The sequence below is a fragment of the Meles meles genome, chromosome 3 (genome assembly GCF_922984935.1).
Source record: "Meles meles chromosome 3, mMelMel3.1 paternal haplotype, whole genome shotgun sequence".
Classification (NCBI taxonomy): Eukaryota; Metazoa; Chordata; class Mammalia; order Carnivora; family Mustelidae; genus Meles; species Meles meles.
In genome coordinates, this window is record NC_060068.1 from 52,796,851 (window position 1) to 52,817,357 (window position 20,507).

The 20,507-nt window shown below is 36.9% G+C and overlaps 1 protein-coding gene across 1 annotated transcript in view; it reads left to right on the plus strand.

Moving 5' to 3' along the window:
* Positions 1-20,507, plus strand: part of FBXL17 (F-box and leucine rich repeat protein 17) — a 512,415-nt gene that overhangs the window by 158,508 nt on the left and 333,400 nt on the right. Inside the window, exon 5 of the mRNA XM_045999573.1 lies at positions 4,890-4,997. Coding sequence (XP_045855529.1) covers positions 4,890-4,997 — 108 coding nt within the window. The remainder of the gene's footprint in view (positions 1-4,889; positions 4,998-20,507) is intronic.

A 20,507-nucleotide genomic window follows, 5' to 3' on the forward strand; every position in this document is an offset into this window, starting at 1 on the left:
TTCTTTTTTACAGAGAGAGAGAGAGAGAGAGAGAGAGAGAGAGAGAGAGAGAGATTACAAGTAGGCAGAGCAGCAGCCAGAGAGGGGAGGAAGCAGGCTCCCTGCCAAGCAGAGAGCCCGATACGGGGCTCGATCCCAGGACCCTGAGATCATGACCTGAGCCGAAGGCAGAGGCTTAACCCACTGAGCCACCCAGGCGCCCCCATAGGATATGGTTTTTTAAACAAATAGTGCTAGGACAATTGGATGTTTGTCTGAAAAAAAAAAAAAAAAAAAAGAATATCACCTTTGCACTATTCACAAAAATTAACTCCTAGAGGACCATAGACCTAAATGTTAGAGCTAAAATAAGCCTACCATTAAGAAAATGAAAAGACAAGGCACAGAATGGAAAAAAAATATTTATGAAACAAATATTTGTTAAAGGACTTTGTATCCAGAGTATATAAAGAGCTCTTACAACTTAAGAAGACAACCCAGTTTTTAGAACATGTAAAACTTACATGACTCAGAAATTCTACTTCTAGATATTTATCCAAGAGAAATGAAAATATATGTCCATACAAAGTATTGCATGTGGATGATCACAACAGCATTATTTATTAAAGCTCAAACTGGAGACAATTCAAATATTTATCGTCTGGTGAACAGATAAACAAAAGGTGTTGTCACTATATAATGGAATTCTGCTCAGCAATAAAATGAGCCAACAACTGATACATGTAGCAGCAAAGATGAACCTCCAAAACATTATGCCAGTGAGAGCAGCTAGAAACAAAAGACTGCTTATGGTATAATTCTTTTTAGATGGACTTTCTAGAAAAGGCAAACGTACAGCGACAGAAAGCGGGTCACCGTTTGCCTGGGAGGGGAGCTGTCATTGACTGCATATAGGCAAAAAGGATAAAGGGGATTTTGGAAGTGGTGTAATGGAAGCAGTTTAATCTTGGATTGTGGTGATGGTTGCACAGCTATATAAGTTACTAAAATTCAATGAATTATGCCTTCAAATGGGCCAACTTTTATGGTATATAAATTATAACTCAATAAGGCTGTTTAAAAAATTCTCCATAGTGCTTGGGTTATGAGATAGCTCCCAGTTTTTGCTTCCTTATGTCCCCAAGAAGACGACATAATCCCTTGTCTCTTCAGCAGTATTTCTCAAGCTTCTGCTGCATATGAATCACCTTGGGGGTGCCTGGCTGGCTTAGTCCATGAAGCATGAGACTCTTGATCTTAGGGTTGTAAATTTGAGCCCCACATTGGGTATAGAGATTACTTATAAAAAAAAATCATCTGGGGATCTTAGTAAGAATGCAGATTAGGGGGCGCCTGGGTGGCTCAGTGGTTTAAGCCTCTGCCTTCGGCTCAGGTCATGATCTCAGGGTCCTGGGATCGAGCCCCGCATCAGGCTCTCTGCTCAGTGGGGAGCCTGTTTCTCCCTCTCTCTCTCTGCCTGCCTCTCTGCCTACTTGTGACCTCTCTCTCTGTCAAATAAATAAATAAAATATAAAAAATAAAAAAAAAAAAAAAAAAAAAAAGAATGCAGATTAGGAATCAGTAGTTCTGTGGCGGGGTCTGAGATTTTGCATTTTTATTTTTTATTTATTTTTTTAAAAGATTTTATTTATTTGACAGACAGGGATCACAAGTAGGCAGAGAGGCAGGCAGAGAGAGGAAGGGAAGCAGGCTCCCCACTGAGCAGAGAGACCGATGCGGGGCTCGATCCCAGGACCCTGGAATCATGACCTGAGCCGAAGGCAGATAAAGCTCTCTGCCAGAAATTAAATCAGGAAGCTCTTCAGGTGATTCTGATGTACAGTCCAGGCTGAGAAACTTAACAAAATGGGATTCTTTTTACCATAATGGGTCAATAATAAACTTCTACCTATGTTTCCCTCACTCTGATCCCACAGTTTAGCCCATAACCTAGAGCCCCCAAATTAATGATCAGTATCTCTTGGAATAAGTAGGAGAGTAAGCTAGCATACTTTGACCACACTTTTTTTTTGAAATTATTTTCTTACGCATGACAACCCCTTAGTCCTGGCTAAGAATTAGAATACTAAAGAAAGGAGAACATGTGATTGTTATGATGATAATAGCTAAGATGTATTGAGCAATTACAATGTACCTTGCACTGTTCAAAACATTTTACATGCATTATCTACCCTCATATTTTACCCTGTGAGCTAGGTCCTATTATTTTCTCTGTCATATAGAAGGGAAAAAGTACAGAGTGATGAAAGGACTTGCTTAAAAGCACACAGCTAATAAGTAGCCCACCTGGGATTTGAAAAGAGGCAGTCAGGCTGCAGGGTCTCAGAGAAGCTGACACTTACCAGTACCTGCATTTTGTAATCAATACTTATTTTTGCCAGACATTTAGCCTCCCATTTCTAACTGATCTTCTATCTTTGGGAATGGAACCAGACCCCACCCAAATCTTCAAGGCCCTTTTATCAGTCTCTTAAAACACACCCAAGCCTACTAGTGTTTCTATACCCCAAGGACTTACCCAGTTTTACTTGACTTCTGGGACTTCGTTGATGCTGGAATCTCCTCTGAGCTCCCTTATTCTGATTGCATGAGCTGAATGAGGAAGACTGGCAAACCAAATTTTTAATACCCTTTTTTCTTCTCTGTGAAAGGTTTAACACCTTATACCTGAGCTTTCTTGTGTCCTTAATCCTTATCTGAGTTCCTCTTCCTTCCTTGAAGATGGATACAGGAAAGGTTAGAGTGAAATTGCGCAGGGTATTTAACAAACTGACTGCCATGTATTAACCTCTGTTAGCCCCCACCCCCTTTAAAAAAAATAGAAATTGGTTTCCATTGAGGCTTTAGGCAATTTTAGTGCCTGAAGCATTCTTTGTTAACATAATGTTTTTAGATAGCTGAGTGTCAGGAAGGCCCATTTTTAATTTATCAATGGCATCCTTAGTCTTAATATGCTAAAGCACACTTTAATTTTGAGGGCGGAATTAATCTTTTATCAGATGTACCATGGATGCTGTTGGTTTCATTATTTTAGGAAAATGTTCTTGTGATTGTTTTAGAATTAATGCTGCCTACATACCTTTATTTTTCAATATCTATTCAGAATAGATAAGGAAGATACAAGGAGGCACCCATAATAAAGCTAATGCAAAGGAGAATTGTCACTGCTATTTGAAAAACTAACAAAGGTGTTTAACTTGTTGCTATCATCTTGACTGTGAAGAAAGTGAATCTGAAATTAAGCCTATGGTAGAGAATATTTGGACCTTCTTTTACAAATTACCCTTTGTAGAATAGTGAAGAAAATTTTATTATAATTACACGAAGATAATTTTATACAGTGAAATTTTCTCAGAGGCGGTGTTGGGGGGAGGAACAAAAAAGGAATTTCACTCTGCCCTTTGTTTAAAGCAGGGCCAGGCAGAAATGTCAAAAGCTGTCAAGGTAACTTCTTTGCAACACTGGGATCTCAAGCTTTCAAACACCTACAGGCTTTTTAAAAATACAGAAACTTTAGTGTCACCCTTTTTGGTTCTGAGGTTTTAATAAACTCCTCAGGGAATGCTAATATGCATTACATTAGTCAGGGTTCTTTCGAGAAACAGAATCTATATGAGGGTATGTGTGTGTATTTCTATAGAGAAATTATTGTAAGGAATTGGCTCACACAGTTATAGAAGACAAGGAGTTCCAAAATCTGAGGTCACAATCTGGGGACACAGGAAATCTGATAATATAGTTCTAATCTGGGTCTAACGGCATAAGAACCAGTAGAGCCAACAGTGTAAGTTCTAGTCTAAGTTTGAATCTGAAGGTGGGAGACTGATGTCTCAGCTTGAAGGTAGTCAGATAGAGAAAGAGCAAGAGAGAGAGAGAGCAAATTCTCCCTTACTCAATTTTTTTGTTCCATTCATACCTCAAATGGATTGGATGAGGCCCACTCACATTGGGGAGGACAGTCTGCTTTACTCAGTTTACCATTTCAAGTGGTCATCTCATCAGAAATATCCTCACAGACATACCCAAGAATACTCTTTAATCAAATATATGGGCACCCCATGGTATAGTCAAGTTGACACATAGAATTAACCACCAACCACCCAAATTTAAAGAATTTGAAGCAGTGAGGGGCAAAAATCAGATTCCTTGGAAGAAACACTTGAAGGAAGAAAACTTATAAAAAGACCGTTTTTGCATTTTAGGGACCAATTATATAATTTGCATTATAAAAAAATGTTCAGACTTGGCAAATCCTTAGAGACAGAAAGTTGCCGTGGGTTGAGGGCAAGGGATGGGAGAGGCAAGGGACTGCTAATGGATATGGGGTTTCTTTTGGGGGTGATGAGCATGTTCTGGAATTAGATATTGGTGATGATTGCTAACCTGTGGATATGCTAAAAACCACTGAACTGTACCTTTTGAAAGGGTGAATTTTATAGTATGAGAATTATATATCAGTAGAAAATTTATACATTGAGAGAGATTGGATAGGAAGGAGTGATGATAGAGATGTTGGCATCTTTGAGATGTTTTCTATGAAGAAGTAAAAAAAAAAAAGGAGCGGTGATAGAGAAAAAGGGACATGAGATGAAGGAAGAATTTTTTTTTAACTGCAGGAGAGGGGTCCCTGGCTGGCTCAGTCAGAAGAGCATGAGACTCATGATCTTGAGGTTGTGAGTTTGATTCCCACGTTGGGTGTAGAGCTTAAACATATACTTAAAAAAAAACTCACAGGAGATATTGCTGTATGTTTGTATACAGATTCAAATGCTCCAATGGAAAGGGAAATATTAATGGTACAAGGTATGGCAGAGGGAATTTGCAGGAGCCAGATCCTTAAACTGACTGGAACACCACCTTAAATAATGTTCTTCACGTCTCTTCCCTAGGTGACAGACCAGTCGGTGAAAGCATTTGCTGAGCACTGTCCTGAACTTCAGTACGTTGGCTTCATGGGTTGTTCAGTTACTTCTAAAGGAGTCATTCACCTTACCAAGGTAGGTTCCATGGCTCCATCTCCTTAGTGTTTCTTTCTTTCTTCTTCTTCTTCTTTTTTTTTTTTTTTAAGAGATTTTATTTGTTTATTTGAGAGAGAGAGAGCGAGAGCATGAGCATGAGTGGTGGGGTGGGCAGAGGTGAGGGAGAGGGAGAAGCAGACCACCTGCTAAACAGGCAGCCCCGTGATGCAGGGCTCAATCTAGGGCCCTGAGAGCTTGACCTGAGCTGAAGGCAGACGCTTAACCGAGCCACCTAGGTGCCCCCTCCTTAGTGTTTCCTTCATTCATATTAGTGCCCTAGCATTGTTGAATGTACTTGAGTGAGGAATAGTCAGACCATTACAGAAGTGTACTAGGGTTTGATAGTTAAAATAAATAAATAAAAATTTTAAAAAAATCAGTTTAAAGCAACAATACCAAACTTAGCTTTTCTTAAATGGGACATTCGCTTAAACAAGAAGCTTACTTTTTTGCTTTTTCATTGCTAATGACTATGAAATATATGCATTAAAAATTATTTAAACATTAACTTATTGCCTTTAGAATATATTTTTTTTTCCATTTTATTTATTTTTTCAGCGTAACAGTATTCATTCTTTTTGCACAACAGCCTTTAGAATATATTTTGATTAAGGTTTTAATTGCTTACATATAATTAGGTCTTCTGAGCATTTGGCTTTTAAGAAGTGAATATGGCCAGTGTATATGATTAAGCTGAACATGAAAGGTGAAAAGAGGTAAATCTGGGGGCGCCTGGGTGGCTCAGTGGGTTGGGGCCTCTGCCTTCGGCTCAGGTCATGATCCCAGAGTCCTGGGATTGAGCCCCGCATCAGGCTCTCTGCTCAGCAGAGAACCTGCTTCCCCCTCTCTGTCTGTTGCTCTGCATACTTGTGGTCTCTCTCTGTCAAATGAATAAATAAAATATTAAAAAAAAAAGAAAAAAGAAAAAAAGAAAAGAGGTAAATCTGTGTCAAAAAGTAACCTTCTACGTGCGCCAGTCAGGGGCTCGCATGAAAGCCGCCTTGGCGCAATGAAGATGAAGGCCGGCGCTGCTCGACGGCTGAGGTGGGATCCCGAGGCCGCTCCAGTCCACCGAGGGCACACCACCGGCCCCTCTCGCCCGCCGTGCCGGGGAGGTGGAGCATGAACGCACGTGTTAGGACCAGAAAGATGGTGAACTATGCCTGGGCAGGGCGAAGCCAGAGGAAACTCTGGTGGAGGTCCGTAGCGGTCCTGACGTGCAAATCGGTCGTCCGACCTGGGTATAGGGGCGAAAGACTAATCGAACCATCTAGTAGCTGGTTCCCTCCGAAGTTTCCCTCAGGATAGCTGGCGCTCTCGCACGCGAACCCATGCAGTTTTATCCGGTAAAGCGAATGATTAGAGGCCTTGGGGCCGAAACGATCTCAACCTATTCTCAAACTTTAAATGGGTAAGAAGCCTGGCTCGCTGGTGTGGAGCCCGGCGTGGAATGCGAGTGCCTAGTGGGCCACTTTTGGTAAGCAGAGCTGGCACTGCGGGATGAACCCAAGCCGGGTTAAGGCACCGGATGCCGACGCTCATCACACCCCAGAAAAGGTGTTGGTTGATATAGACAGCAGGACGATGGAAATAAATTAAAAATAAATAAATAAATAAATAACCTTCTAGCTCAGAGAGTTCACTTTTATACCAAATATATGAAATCCTACATTTTAGCAATGATGACAATGCCAGTTCCTTTTGTAACCTCTCACTTACATGCCATCTTCACTCCAGAGCTTTAAAATAATTAGGACTAAATTCTTACATGTGTGTAATGTAATGGAAAACTGGCTACTATAAAATTTATCTGTATATTATCTGAAATTTGTCACTGAATAGATTTTAACTGTCCCATATAGTACTTAGGAGAATGGGTATGAGTCTTGCCATTCACACTTAATAGCTGAGTAACCTTTTCACTCACCCTTTCCTCATTTCATTACTGTTAGGCAACTGCTGTGTTAATAGCACAATGTTGAAATAAAACAGGTGAGATCCCAGGTCTCTTTGGGCTTGGTCTCTTCAGGTCTCTTTAAATTTACAGTTTAATAGGAGATAATCTTTTTCTTTCCTTTCTAGGAAAAGAGCAAATGATTGTGAGTTACTTAGGACTCTGGTAAAAAAAAACAAAACAAAAACAAAAAACCACAAAACACACACACACACACACACACCCCAAATCAAAAGGCAAACCAAAACAAAACAAAAAAATGAACTTTGGCTGTAAGGCACAGTGGTTAGGAGCCTGGGCTCTATTGTTAGCTTGAATTTGGATCCTGGCTCTGGCACTTATTAACTAAGTGGAGAAATTATTTTTCAGGGGATTAATTGAAATAATACATGTGAGGTACTTGCCTCAGTATGGAGATTGCAGTAAATGCTAAGTAAATCTTAGCTGCTAGTATTAAAATTGATTTTGTGATATCTAAGTTGCTGAAAAGTCAGAGCAAACTTTGAGGAAAAAATACCAAATCACTGTTTTGGTCTAATGTGTCTGAAACATCCTATGATTGTCCTACATCTCTAGTGACTGATAATTGATGAGCTTTAATTATATTTTGAGGATTAGAGCCTAAAGTTACTGGAAAAGAAAAGCATGTTAGTCTCAATTATTGTACTATCAGAATATCTTAGTGTAACCAAGACCATACATAACCATAATTTTTAGTCATTTCCTTTAACCTTGGCCTGAACATCTTGGTGGATGATGTTTTTCTAGTCACATCTAATGTTTTTTATAGTGTAGAGTAGAAATGCCTTTGGATGAACAGATTGTGCACAAGTGTTATAATGACCATATGTGGGATTTTTATGATCACTCGAAATTGTACTCATTAAAGACAAGACAAGACTTACTAGATCAGTAAGTGCTTCCCTGAGAATTCTGAGATGGCCAAAAATTATGGTACACTGGTACTTAAAAGATCAGAATGACTTTCTGTAACAAAATAGCAGCTATAGCAAATAGCAAATGTCTGTGTTAGAAGGCTCAAATTACTGAGAATGTTCTTCTGAAAATGATAGGCCAGAACTGGTGGTTTGGACTGTCAGTAGTCCGAATCTACTGGATTAATATCAAAGCTGGTCCACAAAATTTAGAGGATCATCTTTGTTACTCAACAAAATCTTTTGCTTTGATGAGAAGACCGGTTTGTGGTATAGTATTGCTTAGTTTCCTGGAATCAAGTGAAGGCAAGGTAACATTTTAAGCATGCATAGCTTCTGTAAAGCTGTTTTGTTTCATCTTTTGAAAACTAAGAGTAGAACTCAGGTTTTACTAAAATAAAAGCTTTTTTTGTTAAAATATTTGCATTCTGACAGTTTTCATACTACGTTATTACGTAAAATATAATTTACATTCACAAAATGTTTATTAATATATAAATGCTCCTGGGAAGTTGTGTTATCCTTATTATCATCATGGTTTGTTATTTTTAAGTAAATGATTGCAGAGATGTGAGATATAGAGTGTTGAGAGCTATTGGTCTAAATTTGTTTAGTTTTATATGGTTTAGAAATTCTCTCCAACATATTTCTTTTCTAAGTCTTGGGCTCTCAGTTTGCTAAAAGGCAAATGGTATAAAATCTCCATGCCTTAGTTTCCTGGCAATGAAGAGATGTGCCTGAATTAGATGATCTCTTTCTAGAGTTTCTTGTAGCCAGAAGAATCTACACATTTAAGAATCATTGACCTGGAAGGGACTATGCGGGGCTGTCCCTGAAACTAAGAAATGTCAAGTCTTTAGTAATTTAGAAAGAAAAATTAGGGATTTGTGACAGCTCAGATTGTTACACCAAGGGCAAGAAGACAGAAGATTGGGAATAGGTGGAAGAATATTGATATCCTTTAACTATGGTCCTTGGGCCTAATTTTACTTTGATGTGCTCAGCATTGGCTAGACTCTTATTCACTGTGCAATATTTACTGATGACACACCTTTAGTCTTCAGAGAAATTCTGCTAATATTAAACAATATTGGAGTAAGAGCTCTTCCTTCTACGCCCCTATGACTATAAATTAGAGTTCAGAAATAGCTAAGACTGAATGCACCCAAGTTGAGAAGATAATGTCAGTTTCACTAGATTGTGTTTGGAAACTTTAGATCCATATTTAGGAAGCAATACTAAGTACTTTCAAGGTCTCCATTTAACAGTTGAGAACGTTATGACTTGTTATTTGTGATAGTTGAGTCTTCTCCAACACAGATGTGTTTGTTCTTTTCACTGCTGTTGTACCTATTTATAAATAAAAAATATTTCTATCTTGGTCTCCCTCCTATATTTTAAAAACGGATTCAGCAAATGCAAATATGTAATCAACCCCTAATACCTAGACAGTAGTGCCTCAATATCATTTGCCACTAAAGGAACTTGTAGAAACATGTCAAAAAGAGCCAAAACGAACATGAAGTGATTCCCACTGGGCTAGGTTGGCATACTTCGAGCACTGAGAAGGAAAATGACTGCAGTGGATTAAAGCAAATCAAATGTATAAAAATCGTGGATTCATAATGATACATAAAAAACAACAACCTGTATTTCTTTTTCCAGCTAAGATGGCATAATAGGGACTAGATTTACTCTTTTCCCTTAAACATCCCCCAGAACTAGAAAAAATATGTGAAACAGTAGTCTTTTTTAAAAAAATATTTTATTTATTTATTTGACAGAGATCACAAGTAGACAGAAAGAGAGAGAGGAGGAAGCAGGCTCCCTGCTGAGCAGAGAGCCCAATACAGGGCTCGATCCCAGGACCCTAGGATCATGACCTGAGCCAAAGGCAGAGGCTCTAACCCACTGAGCCACCCAGGCACCCGAAACAGTAGTCTTTAAGACACTGGATATCAGACAACTAAGGACAGTGATCCCTGAGATAATGAGAAGCAAGAGCAGTCCTATGACTACCTCCATCTAATGTACAGAAAGAAGTTCCAGTTTGCAGCACAAGGAGGGGTAACACAGGCAAAACTCAGCAGACACTCTGAGTTGAGACAAAACAAAGTCCAGGAGACCAAGACAGCCAAAGTTCGGAGGACAGAGTACTGGAGTGGAGAGAAGTCCATTGAGAACTATGTAGAGAATCCCAGAGTTCTGTAGATTGATCTCCTTTGAGCACTCAATTCTAAATATCCATGAGTAGGGAAGAAATCAAAAGAGATAATAGCAAGTATTTTGAACTGAATGAAAATGAAAACAAAATAGTGATGATTTAATGTGATGCTGCTAAAATACACTTTATGTAAAATTAATAGCACTTAGCACCTATATAAGAAAAAGAGGAGATCTCAAATTAGTGACTTTCTACTTCATGAATTTCTATCTTCTGAAACTTAAGGAAAAAGAGCAAATTATGGGGCGCCTGGGTGGCTTAGTGGGTTAAAGCCTCTGCTTTCGGCTCGGGTCACAATCCCAGGGTCCTGGGATCAAGTCCCGCATGGAGCTCTCTGCTTGGTGAGGAGCCTGCTTCCCCCCGCCCCTTTCTGCCTGCCTCTCTGCCTACTTGTGATCTCTGTCTGTCAAATAAATAAAAATTAAAACAAACAAACAAACAAACAAAAAGAGCAAATTAAACTCAAAGTAAGCAGAGGCAAGGAAGTAATTAAAATTGAAGGGAAGTCAATGAAATGGAAAACAAGAATAATAGAAAAAAATTATTAAAATCTAAAGCTGGTTTTATGATAAAGTAGATAAAATTGATAAATATCTATTTAGACTAATTAAGAAAAGGAGAAAGAGAGAGAAAGAAAGAAAAAGAAGACACAACTTGCCAATATCACAAGAGAACTATGGATTCTACAAATATAAAAAGTGAAGGGAATATTATACATGTGTATGCCTAGAAATTAAAATAACCAGATGAAATGAAAAATTTATTTGAAAGACAGACACCAAAACTGACTCAAGAAGAAGTATATAACCTCAGTACCCCTATATCTCTTTAAAAAATTCCATTTGTAAAAAAAAAAAAAAAATTCCATTTGTAGTTAAAAACCTTCCTTCCAGTGGGTTATAGGACATGGGGGTTTATTACCTTATTCTCATTGCCCTTATTTATATTTGAAAATTTCTATAATAATAAAAAAAGCTTTTTAGGGGTCAAAAAATTAAAAATGTTGATATTAATGTTACATGATAAAATCACATTATTCAATATCATACTTTTAAGAAGGTATAATAACATAGGAAACTTTCAAGATAACAATAATGTATATTAACATATAATGTTAATTTAAAAATCAGTTGAATAATAGACTTATGGAGACTGAAATGTCAAAGTGGCAACTTATTTTCATCTGTAGTTTGAGTACAAACTACAAAATGCTGTGGGTTCATGAATTTAATGCCACAGATCCATTGTGAGTTTACATCAAATCAGTTCAAGTGATTTTAATCCTTTTTTTAATATTTTATTTATTTGAGAGAGAGAGATTGCAGAAGCAGGGGGAGGAGTAGAGGGAGAGAGGGAGAAACAGGCTCCCTGAAATCTTGACCTAAGCCAAAAGCAGATGCTTAACAGACTGAGCCACCCAGGTGCCCCCAAATGATTTTATTTTTTTTAAAGATTTTATTTATATATTTGACAGAGAGAGATACACACTTCCCACTGAGCAGGGAGCCAGATGTGGGGCTGCATCCCAGGATCCTGTGATCATGACCTGAGCCAATGACAGATGCTTAAGGACTGAGCCACCCAGGCGCCCCACTCCCAAATGATTTTAATCTTTTATTAGATCTTATTTTAAATGACTACTAAGAAAGATGGAGAAGAATATTTGATAAAAAGTTCATTTTTATTATATGACATATAAAAATTCACATTTATTATAACTTAGAGGTCAATGTATTTTTTTAGATTGTTGATATATTTTTAAGGTTATATTAATAATAATATTTTAAAATATGAATAATATGACTACTAAATATTATAAAGCATTAGTCAGTTAATAATATTAACTCTGATGCTATATTAGATCTTATTGTTGCTTTACTCAATTTACAAGCATGATCTGAATTTTTAGGTTATGTCAGGTGAGGGTTTGGTTGAAGTTTTTGATGTTTGTTTGTTTCTGTTTTTAAACAGAATTTTTTTGGAAAGGTAACAGACAACTAAACAAAATGCTGGAACTTCTGATATTTTCTTGGACCATGATCATATTTAAAGAACTTACCACATATTTTTAAAGCGCTTATGGTTGAAAGTATGAAATGTTTTCTAAAGGAAAACAAAATTGATTTTTTTTCAGTCAATTTAACATAAGTAACTGAAAGAATGTTCATTCATGCAACTAACTCAATTTTTGTCTTCCTTTTCTTGTGTATCCAGAGACTAGAAATGAAAGATGAACTTTCTTGCCTTTTAAATTTCCAAGCAACTGATCAGTTTAGAATGCTTTATTCTAAAGGAAGAACATACTATTTTGCTACTTTAGAGGTGATATTGGTGTTTAGTCATATATTATAATTTCATTTGTTTCTAAGTAATTATAGTACTTGAGTGTTATTTTGAGATTGGAAAAAATACGTGTTCTTAAATTCATTCAGCTCTAAAATATTTCATAGTGAGTATGAGCCAGTGAGTATTATGAAGGGGTGTTTGTTAGATGACCATGCTTTTGGTTCCTTTTAGCCGTTCAGAGCTTAAGAGTTAGGCCCAAAACCTGAATGTTGAGAATATAGGCAATGATTATCTAGTTCTGGCATGATCCATTAATTGACTTTTTTTTTTTTTTAGAAGTTTTGCAATGGACAGTAACCACTTATTTCTGTCATCAAAGCTAGTGGCATGACTACTGATTATATGACCGGGGGCAAATCACCAAATTTCTTTGCCTCAGTTTCCTCATCTATAAAATAAGAATAAAAATAATAGCATCACCCTACCTCTAGGGTTGTAGAGGAAGAGTGCTTGGAAGGTTACTAAGGATGTAGTTGAAAAATAACTAAAGTAATAAAAATATTCATCTTGGTGTACAGAAGTTCCCTTTAACTCTTTAGTCCTAATTTGCTCCTATTCTTTCCTTAAAATAAAAATGTACAGTAATTTTTATGAAAATAAATCGTATTTAAAATATTTGTGACCTTTCTTTCTACCTGAAGTGCTAGTGCTAAACGTTAAGATTAATGACTGTGTGTCTGCTCTTCATTGTTTTGTTTTGTTTTCCTTTTCCTGCTGAACCCCTTAAAGGTTATTTAATGATTTAAGTTCACGAACTGAACAACTAAAATAATATTTTTAATAAAATCTTTTTAAGTAACTTCTACGATAGCAATATACTGAGTTGGGTGAATATACTGTTGTGTACCTTATTATTACTGCATGAATTAGTGACTTTGATTTTTACTTTTCTAAATTAGTATAAGGTCTACGTAAGCTATAGCAACATATCGCCTTTAGTTTTTCATTTTGTTAAATCAGTAATCCCTGTTCAATGAGGCTACTCTTCTTATATTTTATAACTCTGTTACTCATACTCCAGTTGTAATATATATTTCTTTTTGCTGCATTTTCATTTCAACAACTACAACGGCAGGATGTATCAGTGTGACACTAGTAAAATGAATGAATTTATCTTTCAAATGATTCAGTTTGTGAGAGTCCTAACAAGTATAATGAACAAATGAGTTTCTCTGTTGTATCTATCCTTTGATAAGATGGTTGCTTCAGGCTTTAATATAAATATATAATATAAAATGAGGAAAGTCGGCAGTCTTTTTTGAAAGGACCTTTCTTGGATCTTGGCTTTTATATTCTAAATATTATTTTACTTTGTTTATATTATCCCCATTTCACTCCTTGAATTTTTATCACATGCTTATTATTCATAAATTGTGGTTTTGCTGCAAATATTCTTATAAAAAAGGATTTCAACTTTATTTATCTGGTCTCCAACACATGAGGTCAGTCTTTATCTAAGAAAGATTAAGAGATGTTGCTTTCATGCTTTCTTAGACTTTCAAATTCGTTCACACTGATTCGTGAGAGAAATTTTATTTAGGAACCAGTGTGAGTCTACTTCAATTAGTCTTGTGGTTTATACATAAATAGTGATAGTAGACACGGATGAGGCCCTGACAGAACAGACTTCCCGAGTTAGAGAAAACATATTTGGGGACTGATGAGAATAAACTATAATGAAACTTAATGAGGAAATATATTACTGAGAAAAAATAAAGTAAGCAGCTCTCATTTATTAATTTAAAATGAATATTGAGAATTAGAGCTAAATAGGATCCAAATTGATTTAAGGGACATATTCAATTATATAAAACCATTGACAGTTGTATTCAGTTAATAGTTTTGAATGATTATACAATATTTAACAGTGTCTTATTTTTAATTAATTTAGCTACCTACTTAAGTACTATTTTCACTGCACCTGGGCAGGTCTCGTCAGCCACAGAAAAGTGCCTGTGTATGAACATATTTTATATTCATTCACACACACACTTAAACACAGTTCATACCCACACTATGTCAATCATTAGTCATTACTCAGAACCCAAATAGTCAGATTTTTCTTTACAGTTTTGTGTAACACTGTGCGATGTTTGTAATGAAGATCTAAAGGGGCTCCTGGATACTGAAAGGAAGATAAATTATGTTGTGTCTTTCTTGGGGTTACATTCTTGGACAATAGGGAATTCATCTCCATAGTAACTCTCTGTTAGTCAAAAGCTGATTTATTTATGTGACAGTAGGGGTGTGTGTTCTGAAATCTTAGTTTGAATCCTCAATAGTTAACCAGAATTTGGGCCTTACATAGTATTACTCATAATTTTCCACAATAACTTTTGTAATGAAGTTTGGTTCTGAGCTCCCTCTTCTCCAGACACACTGGCCCAATAATAGAGGCCAGTAGAGTCCATTGACTGAAGGCAGTTGAGCTCCTCACATGTTTGCTCTCCAGCCCAGAGGTATCACAGGCATTTACACAAAAGCTGTTGATCACACTGTGTTTACAAAACCTTTCGGAGCATAGCTGCTTCCCTACTGTAGACTTCCCTTCAATTGATTATATCCTAGTGGGATGATTGGCCATCAACATTTTTTTTTCTCCAAAAGAAAGCTTCCCACTGGAACTTTCTCTATTATATTCACTAGAGGATATTCTTGGTTATTATGTTTGATCAGAGGTACTTTTTCAGCAGCAATTGGCTATCAAGCTTGGGTCTTTAAAAATTAAATAATACCCCTGTGCCTGAGAAAGCAGGGCAAGTGATGACTCTTAGAGCTTTCATCTGGCTTGAAGAAGAAAACAAAGCTGGTTAGCACCCTGTGTTTCTCAGGCAAGTTGCAGGAATACGCTGGCATAATTGTACTTCTGGGTTGTTATAAAAAACTCCCGTTAGATTGACTGCTGTTTTTCATTGTTGGAAACCAGATCCCCCTTTCCCCTTCTTTCCGTTTGTTTTGTTCTGATCCTAGGTGTGTTAGCCCTCAGATCCTTTTTTCTCTCTAATTTCTGTATCCTTGGGGGCTTCATTCTCCAGGCTGTGTTTAGTGGGAGGCAGCCAGGCCGAAGGGAGGGAAAAACTAGGATATTTCTCTCCCTCTCTTTCTATCTCAGGTACAAAATTTTACTGGCAACAGCTTTATTTCCCCATGGTTCTAGCCCTGGACGGATCCTCTGCAGCTCCGGCTTCTATTGAATGGCCATAGCTTGTGGGTTCCGGTAACACTGCCTCTTCTTTTGCCCCTCCAGCCTTGGGGTGTATAGTCTTCCTGCGGTTGTGAAATCTCTGGTTTATACTAGCCTCTTCAGTTTTTCTTCTCAGCCTCTGCATCACCGGAATAGCCAATTTCCTTTGTGAAATTCCCTTCATGTAATTTAATGAATACTTATAGTGGTTTCTGTTTTCCTGTCTAGACCCTAATATATATCTCCGCATCATTCCAGGTTTCTTACATGAGAGCCCACTTAAGAGAATAGAACCAATATTTATTTCCTTTCAGAGCATCTTGTAGTAGTGGAGATCCAAGCACAAAGCAGAGAGTTGCACGTAATGTAAGATTTAGGTTAGTCTTGACCCTTCCTCAAACTATCACTAGCCATACTTCTGTTATGGATCTCGACAAGCTATGACTAGAGAGATGGGGGCAGCTAGCTATGTGACAGTAAAGAATAAGGAAGCTACAAGGCCGTGGCGAGTCCCCAGAATAGGATAGTGTGCTAGATGCTTAATTAAAGAAAGACAGTTTTTGTACGTGCTCCTAGTACAAAACAAAACTTAAATGTTTCCTCAGTGCTGTATCTGTAATGTCAGTTTACAGAGGCAAATGTAAAGACAAATATTTGACTAAGGAGTTGTGAACTAGTTATTTGGCTTATTGGTTATCAGTTACTAGTTAGTTTAAGTTATATCTTAGATGGTTTTGACTGATTAAAAATAGCGTGCTATCATGTCTACTTGTTTATTTTTTAATTTTCAAAAATCTTGGTCATGCTTTTTTCATTGATATCAGAAGGTATAAGTGACTCGGTACATATTATTAGGGTCAATCATATTTGATATTTAAAATTACATGTTAGATGTACACCAGCTATTTTTTTTTAAAGATTTTATTTATTTATTTATTTATTATTATTATTTTTTTAAGATTTTATTTGTTCATTTGACAGACAGAGATCACGAGTAGGCAGAGAGGCAGGCAGAGAGAGAGAGAGGAGGAAGCAGGCCCCCAGCCAAGCAGAGAGCCCGATGTGGGGCTTGATCCCAGGACCCTGAGATCATGACCTGAGCCAAAGGCAGAGGCTTAATCCACTGAGCTACCCAGGCGCCCCGAAAGATTTTATTTATTTATTTGACAGAGATTGCAAGTAGGCAGAGAGGCAGGAAGCAAAGGAAGCAGGAAGCAGGCTCTCTGCTCAGCAGGGAGCCAGATGCGGGGCTCCATCCCGGGACCCTGGGATCATGACCTGAGCCGAAAGCAGAGGCTTAACCCACTGAGCCACCCAGGCGCCCCCCCAGCTATTGTTTTAAATTCATCTCACTTGGTTGAAGCTTTCTACTCGTAGGTGGGCAAAATAGATTGAGAGGGTAGAATTACAGATGTATATAGTTCTTTGTATCAGAAAGTAGTACTTCGGTGTATAAATCAAAGTTACAAGATTTTTGCAGTTTATTTTGGAAAAATTTGTATTTTCTGTTTTAATGATATTATTTTTGTATTATCTGTTTTATTGTATTATCTGTTTTAAAATTATCTGTTAAAACAGATAATTGTATTATCTGTTTTAATGATAATGTAATTTCATGATCTATATTATTTAGTATCAGAGAAAATTTCCTAAAGGCTTCTTTCTGATTACCATTTCTTATTGATAACTGATACACTGCCTGTAGCATAGATAATAACCTAGAATTTAGATCGTTCACTTTTAATTCTTGAGTGTGATTAGCAGAGTCAGGAACTAAAACTTACTAATTCCAAATTTAAATATATTTTAAACCAAATGCTGTTGCTTCTTGGAATGGTTCTTACAGAACAAAGATAAAACAATTGAAATCTGATTTAGTGTTTGGAGAGTTCCTGACTTGGATTTTGAGTATACATCCTACATGCCCTTTAAAAAGTTTGAGTCTACTGAGATTTTTCTTACCTGGAAAAGTGTTCATTCTTTCATAATCATAGGTGGTTGGGGCACCTGGATAATGCTATGAACAATTAAATCAAGTACAATGCCAGAAATGAAGAAATAGTACTTTTTCCCAATCTTATTTCTTGATTTAGGTTGGATTCTGTGACTCCTTTCTCACTAGTAGTGATTGATTAATTTTTAGATTGTTAGTATCATATGTGTCTTCCAACTAGAAATATTTTGGGTTTTTTTGGGGGGGGGACTAGAAGGAGGACAGTAGAAAGAAGAGTTATATATATGTTTTGGAATATTGCTTCTCATAAAAATGGCTTAGAGGTAGAGAGGAGAGAAAGCTGCTGATGGGTGCCTAGGTTAGCCTTTTCCTCCTTGGTGACTCAGGGTGCTACAGACCTATAGGGCAAACCAGAGAGAGAAGCTGCAGGTACCTACTGACAGAGGCCACATGGTGTTCCTCGTGTGTCAGGAAATCTTTTTCCGGTGGTATGGAAGGTCCAAAGTGGCTCAGCTGGTGGTTATTCTGTGCTCCAGGGTTTTTGGTTCACACTCCCTGAAATAGTACCTGGTCACAGAATAGGAAGAATCATTTCTGAAATTAAGGTTTAGGTACTTTTTTACTCTGAGCTGTGGCTTTTAGCTGAGGCCTAGACATGAGAGTGTAAGGCAGGCTAAGAGATTTTCAGTGTGAAGGTGAGTCCCAGTTGCATATTCTAAACCAGGAAGAAAGAAAAAAAATAGATATTTATTTATTTATTTAAAAAATATTATTTATTTATTTGACAGAGAGAGAGGTCACAAGTAGGCAGAGAGGCAGGCAGAGAGAGAGGGAGAAACAGGCTCCCCACTGAGCAGAGACCCCCGATGCAGGGCTCGATCCCAGGACCCTGAGATCACGACCCGAGCCGAAGGCAGAGACATAAACCACTGGGCCACCCAGGCGCCCCTAGATATTTTATTTTAGAGAGTAGGTACAACATTTCTGTAATATTTCTGGAACTCCAGAAAATAAAAATATGTCAGAATATTTTTAATTAAAAAGCATGAATGTCTTTTCTTTGTATTCCAGCTGCACACAATTAAAAATAAAGAATGGAATAATGTGGTATTTTTGCCTTCATAGTATATGATCAAGAGGTCAGTGTACAGGTCATTTGGTTTAGATATGATAAGCTTTTGCCCTGTGCTAATGTTCAGTTTGTCCTGGGTTAAGTTTCATTTATTTTACAACTTTAAAAAATTAGGTTGTGAAACTTTTATTTGGAATGCACTTCCAAAACTTTTGACGCACTGAAGTGTGCTATATGATGCTGGTGACTGAAATCGGTTCAGAATTCCATGAGCTGTCTTTTTTTGTAACAGATCTCTGACCTTGGTATGAGGAAATGAAAGAGAATTACACAGCCAGTCCAATGAGATGAAATAATCTCTTCTGGCTTGCATTCACATTTGACTTAATTTGCCCTTGTTTTCTTTAAGCTTTGATTTTTTTTCTTATTTAAGTGAAACAGTGTGAACATTTTATTTTTTTAATTGAGGAGAAGTTCTGTCTCTTAGCTCCTGCTGGGTAAAAAAGTGACAGCACTACGTGCTGCTAACTTTAAGTGCTGTTTGTAGTTTGTTCGGTGCTCCCAAAGTCTTCTGTGGAAAAAAGGAAGGGATTTGGTGGAAAGGAAAGTCCTGGGAAGAAGTCAATTAGAGACTGCTGCCTGCCAGAGTGAGAGAGGAGGTGCGGAGCATCCATTCTGAATTGATACACTAACACGCAGAAATCCAATTAACAAATTCACATTCCTGCTGCAGAAGACAGTGATTAAAATTTTGGTGAACTATTCAGAATTCTTGCCACAGACATCAAAATGCTGACAATTTATAGACGCTTTTTAAAAAACTTGTTCTTTATTTTAAAAACCAACATATAGTGAACTGATTATGCTTCTTGTTCTAAAATGAACTTTAATTGTGTGGAATGAGACCATTGTTTTTTATTATTTAATCCTCACATATTGTGAAATCTATGTTCAAATATATCACTTTTAAAAACATGGAGTTTTAGAACTATAGATCCTGCATTTGATATGCTTAGAGGGACAAACACCTGATCAATGGAAACTTAAATCAATGAAGTTATCTTTAAAGTTTTGGTCCTGATTTCAAGTTTGTTCATTCAACAATAAGCAGTTAATAAATGAGTGATACATCTAGGACTGTGTTAGATACTAGTGACACAAAGGTGAATAGCCACGAACCTGACCTCTAGTAGCTTGCTTTTGACTCTAGTGGGAAGAACAGTCTCTAACTGATGTTTTTCTAGGCTGTGGTAGGAGAGCGAGCAACAATAGTGGGTGTACAGAGGGCAGTCCCTTACTCTGACTGTGGGCATCCCAGGCAGTTGTACAGAGCCATTATGGGAGCCATTAAGGCTGAATTATGCTTTGATAGGGAATGAAGCCAGCCTGTAACTGCCCCAGGTGGCTCAGGCTACTATTGCTGTTGATGCGTTTTTAAATCCTTTTAGAATCAGACTAGCTCACTATGTTATTATATTTTATTACTATAGGTATGTTTGACTGCCTTTTAATTTAATCAGTTAATTTATTTTATTTACTCACCACAAATTAGAAGGCTGCTATCATTGTACCTAAAGAATTCAACATATTTATATATAATTTATAAGTAAATTATATAATTTATAAATAATTAAATATTTTTACAAATTTTTCTTTTGTATTTATAAAATATATAATTGAATATAAGTATATATAATTTATATATAAAAAGGATTTAGCATATTTATATACAATTAATACTTTTATATGTTGAATTTAAAAGTATAAATGCCATTTGTATGCTGATGACTTCCAAGTTTACTGGACATCTTTTCTTGGCT